Here is a 12,342-nt window from a genome sequence, read left to right as displayed (position 1 = left end):
ATTTTTGTTGATTAACTAATACTTTCACTTCGATTTATTTATATCTACTTCAACAGAATCATTAAATTTAATATACATAATTTGAAAATATCTCATGCATATACACACTAGAAAAATCGCGCCAGTATGTTTTAACAAATAAACTACGGGCGCCTTAGATAATTACGACGACATGAAATGCTTAACGAATTGCGTTATAGAGCGCGAATCCAGCAAATACAGGTTCAAGTGCCGTCGGGTGTCGTATTTTACAACGTTTTTAGTAGCTCGTATTCTTGTTTGTCCGGTGGTTGTTTGTCCAGTAAAAATCTTGCAATCGATTTTTAACTAACTTCCCGACTAGCTAGACATTTGAAACTTTTAGAATATATATCAGAACACGATGACAATGCATTCTTTTAATACTTTTAGCCATCTTTGAGCAGAATTGAATTCATTTTCAGTTAATTCTGTTTTGTATGAAAAGTTATTTCGGAAGAAATCCGTAATCCAATCCACTATTATTGGTTGCTAGGGGTCTGGGGTCCTAGCAACTAAATTATTAATATATACGTGCGTTACTATGGAAATCAAAATGAAAAGTCAAAATGACATTTCAGTATTCTATATTTTTGTTTGTTTGTTTGTTTGTTTGTTTAGTATTTACTTCATATCAAGTACAGGTTTGAGCATATTGAGCATAATAATTCAACAGAAAACTTAAAAACGTTGTATATAAAAAGTTCTTTTTTATATTCTTGTGATTATTTTCTACAAAACGATTTTTTATAGTATGTATATACATGAGATGTTTTCAAATTATGTTTATTTATTTAGAATATTACATTCTGAAATCTTGTGTCTTTCTTATTCGTTGAATAAAAGAAATAGTTTATTAGAATCTTTAAAAAAATTGACACATCAAAGATAGTATACGTTAAAAATTGACTTTTCTTGTAAGTATTTATACAATCCTGTACTTTTCAAGATCTTTGTACAAACCTATCAACAAATCATTGCAATAAAATTGTAATATTATATCCTTTTCGCAGGTTTCATGGGTGCGTCATAGAGACATTCACCTGCTGACTGTCGGTCGCTACACCTACACGAGCGACCAGCGCTTTGAAGCTCTTCACAGTCCTCACTCCGAGGAGTGGGTCTTACGAATAAGACCAGCTCAGAGGAGAGATTCTGGCGCCTACGAGTGCCAGGTCAGCACCACGCCGCCAATTGGACATTATGTCTTCCTGGAAATTGTTGGTGAGTAGTCCAACAAATTGGTTATAATATATTTTCTCAGAAGTGTTTTTAAAATTATGTATGTTCAATAATTAGAATGTTACTTTCTTAAATCTTGTAAATTATTCGATGAATAAAAAAAATAGTTAATAAAAAAATAAGTCATTGATACGTATAGTGGTTGTGATACCGAATGAAACTACCAATATAGGTATTTTGGTATTTCCTATTGAATACCGGACTTAGAGGCCATCCATGGACTGAAACCGTGTGCGGTTTAGATCCGTGTGCCATTCTAAACTTATGATTTTTGTTCATGAAAATATATTTTCACTAAATTTAAGTGTTGTAAGTGTATTGTATAAACAAATACGATCAGATGCTTATTATATACTTTGTGGAAATATATTTCCATGACCAGATAAGATAAGTTTAGTATATTATAGCATACGGTTTTAGTCCATGTATGGCCTATTAATCACGGTATTCGTGGTATATAATGTATGGAAAAAACTTACCAATAGATATAGATATAAAAAAATCTTTAAAATATTAATATTTTATAGCAAAAATATGTAAATAGGTAAATATTATTATATTAATATTTAAAGATTAGATATGATAGAAATGCTGATGTTTACAAATACCTAGTAGTTGAACTATTGTTACTTTTATCTTCGAATGATTTTTCAATAAATTTATATTATAAAATGTTGCTAAATGTGTATGTACAACATAATATTACTTATTTATTTATATTATTATTATATTTTGCTAATCCGCCGAAAAATACAATCCTATTAAACCTTTATCGAATATATCGGTATTGTCTGATCTTTTAAACCGGTATTTCGGTATCGAAAAATAATACGTAATAATAATATAATAATAAATACGTAGTCAGCTATTATTTGTGATACGATATTTATTTGACAATATCTTTTATAGGTACCTACTTGTTTTGTTAGTTTTAGATAATTAATACACTATAACTGAAAATTGGGGATTATTATGTTTTAATTAAAGTTATTGTAAATTAACTTCCGTAAATTTAATTTAATTCGTAATGACAATATCAATACTAAAGTACTTACGTTATATCATTTTAGCCCAGTATTTTACAGGATCTCGGACATGGTTGTGATAATTTATTAATATAGACGACAGCGATGGTGAAAATTTTTGTCTCATATAACTTATAAATACAAAAGCTCAAATATTTTATTTTATAGGGTAATAATTAAAAATAAATTATTGGTTTACCAATTCTATTGATCCACCTTTAAATCCTCACCTCACCTAAGGAAAAAATAGCAATCAATTGTATTTATTGTACATAATGGCTAGTACGGTAGGTTTAAGGGCGGGCATAATGAAGAACAGTGTTGATAATTTAATATTTTTCTTGCCAGATTTAGTATTTCTGACCAGGGATCTAGCTGACATCTCACATACTAGATGTTAACATATTGAGTCAAGCGTATTTAGACACGCAGAAAGCTTAAAATTTAATCTATAACAAGTATACAAATGTTTTTTTTTTAAATACGACATACAGCAGAATTCGAACCCGCGCCCATGTGCTCTACCGACTAAGATATGCATGCCTTACCTAATTGCGAAGAAATTAACTACTAGTTTTTACAATTCCTTCTGAAGCGCTTTCAAAATTGCATTATTTTTTGACAGTCCCAGGGGCAGGCGTTAGAACCCCGTTGGACATTGTATTTTTTTCAAATAGTTTTTTCTGATAGTTATATATTTCTCTATGGTGTTTTTAATAAAGAATGTTATATTATTAAATCTTGTGGATTATTTGTTGAATAAAAAATGGTTATTTATGTATGAGAAAATTTTCATACAAAAAAGCTAGAATAGCTTAAAAATGTACCTTATATTATCTAACCAATAAATTGTGATATTCGTACCTATGTTAATTAAATTATTCCTCAATCATTGATCCTGTGAAAACAATATTGATAAATAATGACTTATTTTTTAAAATGCTAGTTTCCAGACATTTTTTTAATTTTGAGAAAATCTAGCATTTTTCTGCCATTTAGCTGAATTTCGTACCCTGTCTAGAATATTTTTGTGAATGGCAGTTGGAAATACTTACAAGAAAGCACTTGTCGTGCGATAAAATATTTTTACAAGTACCAAAAAAATTGTGCCGCAGGCAAGTTTTTGTTCTTTTTATGAGACAAATTAGTGAGAAAATTATGTTACGATGGTATTTTTTATCGGAATTTAAGAGTATCCATCCTGAAGCAATCACTTCGTAACCCATGCGTTGGGAACCCGTGGTTGAAAAGAACAGCATAACGGGCGACAGGTATACTATCGCTGATCTATTAAGAATTTTCATAAACAGCGTACCTATGAAATGATTAAATATTCAGGCCACGAGTTCCATTAATAGCATTATTGTCTAAGCTTCGTTTCAAGGTTATGATTATTCCTGGAATCTATTTTATCATTAATAATTATTTCTTTTGCGAATATTTCAATATACTTATATTTTTTTTAATAAAAACATTTTTAAAAACAATACATGTAGGGACTAAATGGGGTGGGGGGGGGGGTTATTTCCTCTTTGGATCAGTGGTGATGAAATATCATCTAAAATTACGAAATTTATATTTAATTTAGAAATTATCAATTATTAATATAACTTTTAAAACGTGTGTTCAGAATTTATGACTAAACACTAAAAATATGCAAAAATGCGTTGACAGCTTTAAAACAGATACAAGTAATAATATTATAATCGTTGTGCTGAGCCAATTAGACGAAGTAAGGGTCATTTAGACAAAAACTGGTTATTTATGGAGTTACATTGTTAAGTATGACGTAATAAGTATTAGTGTTACATGAAACGATGAAGTTTCAACTGTATTTTGAACAATGACATTAATATGGAAAAATCATCTGGAAAAGAAAATGACACTCACTTTATTGTCGGGTCTGCCGAATGGCATAATCTGTTCTAACGCCATTACAATAAAGGTGATATTGCTATAAATTCCTGATGCTTTTTGTTGGGTCTGCCGAATGGTTTGGTTCGAACGGGTTCGCTCAAATGAACATTGACATTAGAAACACTGCTCTAACGCCATTACAATAAAGGTCATACAGGAATGCGCGAATTTACTTGCTTGCTACTGTATTGAGTGCGTCGTCCATTAATAATGTCATTGATTTTGAAGAAATAATTTCTCACCTCGGTCATTATATAATATTAAAGACCGTCTAAATTCTTTGGGTCATATAGTAATGAAATATAATTCATGTCTAAATAAAACACGGTTCTTATCAGTTTACAGTCAACCAGCGGCAAAGAAATTTTGAATATAATCGATATACTGGAATATTTGTTAGTTTAGGTTAAGTTAGGTTAGGTAAAATTGGAACATGTTATGCTCCACGAACAACGCGTAATTTTTTCATCTCGGTGCTTTAGAAATGACCGTATAATATACGGTCATCTCTTTCCGATAAGAACGCTCACGTCAAACTGTGCTACGGTGAAATGATATACGTACAATTTACGACCGCCACATGCGTATCCTAAACTAATTTTATATTTCAAATCTCTCTCCTGTAAATTTTATGATTAACGCTCGCAATTGCAATTTGGCTTAAGACGGTACTTCAGTGAAACGGCAAATAATTTTCAACTATAGGTGCGACGAAATTTTGGACTCGCTGGCAATCGGAGAGCGAACGTCGAGCTGTGAAAACTTCAATTTGTTTCGTGATGGCGACGGGGGTAATAATTCTTAAATCATGTAAAGATGACTAAAAACGTCACCCATTTACTTGAAAAAGAAAACATGTCAATAAATATATTATTATTGTTACTAATAGAACAATAAACAGAACATTTAATGGACGCATGTTGGATTTGTTTGACAAAATATATTTCGTTCGGCACGAGTCATTTGCACAATCCCCGCATCGCCTAGCCACAATCTTTTTAAACCATGACTCAACTGAGGCCTTAATAATTTTGAATACAGTCAAAGTGAAATTATTAATATAAAGTAGGTAAGAAATAATTACATAATATATTAAAATAAATTATAATAGTATAATCATTATGCTTTTATTAGAAGGTGACTTTTATATATTATTTTATTATGTAGTTAAAACACAGCACTTTTATTAATTAGGTACACCTTGATACATAATAGGAGAAATTCTCGAAATAGTGCGTGTCGTTGGTTTAATTCAGTACAAGTTTTTATTAATATCAGTGCATGATTATTGTAATATGTCCGCCCTATTCAAAAAGACTAATTGTGCTTTATAATTGCTTCCGTTCACGAAAACTTAATATATAGGGTAATAAATATTACGTGTTTATAAAAAAAGGAACTGAATTTATTATTTTTAACAACGATTTTTTTATAATAGCGCTTCATTGTTAGCAAAACGTAAATTGACTTATTTATATATTAAGCCTTCCGCTCATGTGAATACTAAAAAAAACAAGACTGAAACTAAAATTCCAGCCAGTAGCTAGCTAATGTAATATTTCAATGGCGGCTCACTCACAGCAAGCTCTCAGTTTCAAAACGTTCGCGACTAAACTGAAGAGACGCGACATGCTAGTCTCCCGGTCTCTCAGTTTTCATCCCCCATTAACAGTGGTGCCAATATCAAAAATCCCATTTTCCCACCAAAATTTATAAAACTCTGAACAAGCAATAACAAGTCAAAAGTTAAAGATGGCCGAAGCATCAGTCATTGGCCAGTTTATGAGTTCCATCAGCAACCAGTTTGTTGGATTTTAGTTTAGGTCTTATTTTACAGTAGGGCTTTGCCCCTTTGCATCCCTCCCTTTCCACACCCTCTGCCAGAATACTGACGCAATATTAAGGTTTTATTACCTTCATAACTTGATCAACAATACTCACGTAGCGGCTCTCGTGGTGCAGTGGGTAAGGCGCTGGCCTTCCACCCGAGAGTTCTGGGTTCGATTCCCGGTAATGACAAAAACATTTATGTGTTTTTTCAAAGCCTGGGTGTTTGTGATTGTTCAAAATTACTAACAACCACCTTGTACGAAAAAGCAAGGACATGGTTATTAATAATTCTAAAAAAAAAAAAAAAACAATACTCACGTACTTTTTACATTTATATCTAATGTCTCTAAAAAATCTATTATTTAGTGAAGATTTCAGAATAATAACGATTAATGAAAGAGTTGGTTTTTAAGAACAATATAATAATACTGCAGTGGTAAAGGGTAGAGGTAGTGCACACTAAACTTTGTCAGACATACGTATTTGTTTTCATTGAACTAAGAATACAATAATTTGTAGATGATGTTGGTAAGTTTTTAAAATTCAATTAAACACTGCCTGAACCAAATCATAATAGTTTATGTGTGCTATGGGCGATTTGAGTATAGAAACTGATAAAGTGTACACAAAACTGTACACTTAATTATACTTATTTGTTTTCGTTGAATTAAGAATACATAATATTACAGATACTGTGGTTAGTTTTTTAAAATTCATTAAACCCTGCCTAATCCAAGCCATGGCAGATAGTCAAAAAATATTCATTTATCTATAAAATATCTTAAATTATGCCATTAAACCATACATAATTTTAGATATTTTATTGATAGAAGAATATTTTTTTGACGATTGTAGTTAAGACACAACATTTTCAACTAAATAATATTTATAGAACAGGCATTTATCAAAAACATTTTGTCAATAACAATTAAATTAAAATGAATGAAATTGGATATTACTATTTCATAATACATCATTAAGGACACTAAGCCAAATATTCTAAATTATTAACATAAAACAAAATATGAAGCAATAAATACTTAAATAACTCATTTGAATATATTATCACCAAACAAATATTTATGTTTAATCAATATTTAATAACACATTTGATTAATAATAATCATTCGTTTATAAAATTTACAAAATTGAGTAGGTACTATCAAATAATTTGCGTTTTATAAAATTAAATTAATAATACAATGTATTTCCACCATGAATTGACAGTTTACACAATAAAATAAATTTTAATTATAAGATACTAATTTATAAAAATATGAGGTACTCACTACATATAAATTTAATTTTACATTACCTGATTGATTTAGCAAGCATAGAGACTGAATTTTCAATTTGAGTTTATGTTGTCATAGTAATTATTAAGAATATAACATACTTATAATTAAAAGATAAAAAGAACTTTTTATAGACAACGTTTTTAAATTTTCTGTTGAATTATTATGCTCAATATGCTCAAACTTGTGCTTAGTAAGTAAAAAACAAACAAATATAGAATACTGAAATGTCATTTTGACTTTTCATTTTGATTTCCATAGTAACGCACGCATATATTAATAATTTTGTTGCTATTACCACCCCCTTAGCGACCAATAATAGTCTTTTACTTTTTACGGATTTTTCTGAAATAACTCTCCATAAAAAACAGAATTAAGTGAAAATTAATTCAATTCTGCTTCAAGATGGCTAAAAGTATTAAAAGAATGTATTGGCATCGTGTTCTGATATATTGTAAAAGTTTCAAATGCCTAGCTAGTCGGAAAGTTAGTTAAAAATCGATTGCAAGATTTGTACTGGACAAACAACCACCGGACAAACAAGAATACGAGCTGATAAAAACGTTGTAAAAAGTACCAAAATTCAAGACATTGGTCATTGTAGCAATTACAAAATAATATTAAGACATTCTTATTGCGATTTTTTATTCGCATGGACTTGTCAACGTTAAATTTTTACGAAACAACTCAGTTATTCTGATTAATATTAGCAACAGTTTTAATTATTATTTTTAACGTTGTGATAAAAATACATTTCTTTATATTTATTAAGATTTAATAAATTTAAATGATCGTTTATTTTTTTTAGAACCGGAAACAGAGATCCTGGGAGGACCAGAACTTTTTATCAATCTGGGTTCGACCATCAACTTGACGTGTTTGGTGCACCATGCGCCAGAACCGCCACCTTCCATATCTTGGTCACATGGAGATCAGGTAAGCATTTTAATATACGTATTATGATTGTACATACTATTCAATATACAAATAAGTTGTGTTTGCCTGTATGCATGTTATATTACTACTTGAGTATATTAATTTATGAGTAAGTTAAAACATTTGTGTTTTAGTATTTAAATCATTTAGATGCACAAACAATCTCAATTACCAGTATCTAAGTAAGTAAGTAATCAAAACAAAACTTCAAAAGAAATCGCTATGTTCTTTATTCAGAAACAATATAATTCAACTTTAAATTTAAATTTAAAAAGACATTCACAATATGACACGAAACAACCATGAATTCAAAAAAGAAGTATTAGAAAAACTGTATAAAAAGAGTTTTCTTGGTGGCTACTTCTTTATAAAAGAGCTCTATGTATATATGTTAAATATGTACATATCGCACCCCTAGTAAGATACTGTAGTAAGTAAAAAATTGGCATTTTGCAGGAGAGCCATTTGAAGTTTCAAATATTCTTTGTAAATACAGGAAAAGTCTGAATGTAAAAATTATTAAGTACTCATTTTTATGGAAAAACATGATCTATTTTCAACTGTATTCATCATTTTTCTCTAAAACATATGATATGTTAAACATAGATATTTGAATATTTCTGAGTTACGACTGTATTTTATTAGGATATTTGATAATTTCATGGTAAAATTTGAATCAACTCAATACTTTCTATGTAAATTTCCCTACCATCACTCTAATAATTTCAACTAATTTGTTGGGCACTGTAAAGGAAGGTTTTCAAAATATTTAGTTATGGTACAATCTTTAAAGATTTATTGAAAAAAAAGAAAAATACAATTATTAGTCTTTTTTAGGCTTAAAGAAGCCAATATTAAATTCGTCATTAAATATGGATGCGTATAATAGTGTTCTTTTCCAAATGGCATATTGCTGTCAGCTTGTTGTTTTTTGTATAACCGATACATTTCAGCAATTGTTAATTTACCATCTAAATACAATTTAGACGTCTGTGCACGCAAATAATGCTACTCGATCACTGGGAAAGAATTAATGTGAGCTCTTATATCATTTTTTTAATGATCACCAATTTTTTTGTGATTACCATGGTGATCTCTTTGTTCTGGAATTGGCGTTCCGGAAATGAGATCTCTTGTTTTCCACACAGTGGAGCAGTACCTTTCACTCACCCCAAATGTGTTGATAAAGTATTTTTTGCATACTTCTTGTATTTTACTTCCATTTAATTGTTGATAACAAAAATTGTTGCCTCTGCTGCTTCCATTTTTTTTGTTTGAATACTTTGGAACAATAATATCCATGCAATTAATAAGAAAATTACGCTGTATCTTAAGATTTTCCTGTAGTAACAGAGTTACAACAGTATTTTTTTGAAAAGTATTGTTTTAGTTTTTTAGAAAGCTTCTTGTAAAATACTGTCGTAACTTAGTTACAACACTATTTTATTATCTATTTAACAGTTTTCGGAAAGTAATCTACTGTATTAAGTGCTTTCTCTCTGACACTATTTGAGTTTGAGATACGACAGTATTTTATTAAAATAGCAAAAAAAATACGAATCCAACCACATTCATAACTCGAAAACGCCCATTTCAGACTTACGACAGTATCTTACTGGGGGTGCGATATATTCTTTTTAGCACTACACATGCTATTAATACCAATGACAGTAGTATAGTAAAACAGTAATGTAGGTAGTAATAAAAGTGAAACAGATACCCAGGCTTCGAGAAAGTCATGTTGTAATGTTTTGTACGTTGTTGTACATATTGTAACCTAACCGGGATCAAACCCGTCACACGTCAAACCTTCCATATTTGACTGTGAGGGCCGCATACACACATGCTGTCTTGAACCTTTACCTGCATTATGAGTTGGAGTAAATCATATGTCTGACGTAAATAGGCATCTTTTGTCTATAATTATAAATTTAGCCTTTCTATAAACGTTCTGGAATTGCTATCAAAAGCTGTTTTTTTTTAAATACTATAACAGGCCACGAGAGCACCAATTACAGTTTTTAGAAAAAAAAAATATCACAGAAACACCAGAATTTGAGACAGTTATGCGTCAAATATATTATCATCACGTTATGTGCTACTGCTACTTTACGCGTACCGCGCTACACCGGCAACCGCATAACGCAATGAACTTTTTTTTTAATATGTTCTGCATGCCTATGCATTTTCGACTCACATCAAAACACGCGCTCTTTTACATTCATTGTCAGAATCATAACTATGTACAGCATTGTAACTTTATAGAGAATTGAACACTTAAACTTCTATGTAAGAATCCGGTTCTTTGCGCATTGGACTACAAAGGCCGCCACGTCGTCTCCCTAGTTTGTCCAAAGCGACAATATGAGAAATATTCAGGAGATGAAAAACAAAGTTCATTACCTTATATTTCAATGCTTGAAGATCTTTCATATTTATTTATTTGACATAGTTAGAGATTCATTATAAGAGAAATTCATTGATATTACTTATTTAATTAAGAAGTATTTGTATTTATACAGCAGATAGGTACTGCACTTTAGCAGTGATCGTTTTAAATTCTCACAAAATCAATATAAAAATTACCTATCCTATAACGCAGGGTTTCCCAAACATTTTTTCATCATGAAGTTATCGAGTATCATCAATACGCAATAATCAAAAATTACATCGTTCAATTATATAATTTAAAATTAAAAAATGTTAATAGTCATGAACATGACATGACTTTTTTTAAACAATTAAAACGCCCACGGAGGCCGCGCAGCATAAGCGTTGGACTATCATGCCGTGGGTCCCAGGTTCGAATCCTGGGTCTGGCAAGTATACATATTGTTTTTCAGTGTGTGTGAGTCAGGGTATGGACCTAATAGGTTGAGCAAGTGGCTGACATCCATTTCTCGTAAAAACAAAATCTGTTAATACAAACCTTTACTCTGTGGAGGCCCATATGATCCTATTAGAATCGAACATGGTCGAAGAAGAAGAAGAAAGCAAATTTGTGATGTGTGTTTATCTTACTTATCTGATCAACCCGCCACGCCGAGCCCATCCAGAGCCCGTGCCCCCAGGCTAAAGCCCTGTTAGCCTCCCCCCCTTGTGGGGACCATGAAAATAATAATAGCTTGTTTTGAAAAATTGGACTACACTTCTGACAACTCGCCCAGAAATCATTTTAAGGCTGATCTTCAAATCAAAGTCACTAATTAAATCAATAAGATTTTCATAGTCACTTGTGCCTAAAAGCCTACTGGTTTAGCTGTCACGGAAAATGGATTCCAAACTCAGGAATCGTCCTTACTAGTTTTCAGAAAATATTGTAAAAGTGTATAAAACCTTTTCAAATTGTCGCGGAACACCTATTTAGGTTTGGCGGAACACTGGTGTTCTACGGAACATAGTCTGGGAAACTCTGCTATAACGTATCTTAATGTGTAATGAGGTCGTAGTCAGTAAAACTAGACATACGCTAATAATAGAAAAGGATAAGCGATCCGTTGACCAATCACGTATTAGAGGGGGCGGTATCTGTATAACAACCCTAGGTGCCATTATTTGGTCCACACATTGGACAAACTAATATCGAATGATGGTTTTGCAACGTGGTTTCTTGGACATTTTTGAAAAAATATCTCTGTTTTTAATGCCAAACATATATAATATATTGATACCAAATATCGTAATGCCTAAATCCCCCATCAAAAATCCCCCAATCGACAGAGTTGGGAATATAATGATAATATTATTGTAACTGTAAATGAGTCAAGGCTAGACCAGGATGCACAGCGAAACAAACAAAAAGAAAGTACCGTTATCTGTTTCTGGGTGGACGAAGGATCGAGAGTAGGTACGGTCAGTCGGTAACCTACCCTTGAGCCTTGAACGTCGCCTCTAAATATGATTTGCCACTTTTTTACGCCAAAGCGTGCGTTTACAAGTGTTATTAATTAATAATTGTTACTTGTCAAGCGAAATATACTTACAATGTCCCTGAATCCGTGTTTTTAATAAGTGAAAAAGTATAAATCAACACCCTACATAAACCCTTATCATCAATATATATATATATATATATATAT

General features: G+C 31.1%; 1 protein-coding gene across 1 annotated transcript in view; it reads left to right on the top strand.

Annotated features, from left to right (window-relative positions):
• Positions 1 to 12,342, top strand: part of LOC147071120 (zwei Ig domain protein zig-8-like) — a 134,230-nt gene that overhangs the window by 84,002 nt on the left and 37,886 nt on the right. Inside the window, exons 3-4 of the mRNA XM_085948222.1 lie at positions 1,032 to 1,242; positions 8,136 to 8,263. Coding sequence (XP_085804348.1) covers positions 1,032 to 1,242; positions 8,136 to 8,263 — 339 coding nt within the window. The remainder of the gene's footprint in view (positions 1 to 1,031; positions 1,243 to 8,135; positions 8,264 to 12,342) is intronic.

This window comes from Rhyacophila brunnea, unplaced genomic scaffold (genome assembly GCF_057557595.1).
Source record: "Rhyacophila brunnea isolate RB1 unplaced genomic scaffold, BYU_Rbru_1.0 scaffold_20, whole genome shotgun sequence".
Taxonomy (NCBI): Eukaryota; Metazoa; Arthropoda; class Insecta; order Trichoptera; family Rhyacophilidae; genus Rhyacophila; species Rhyacophila brunnea.
This window is presented reverse-complemented; position numbering and strand designations above follow the sequence as displayed.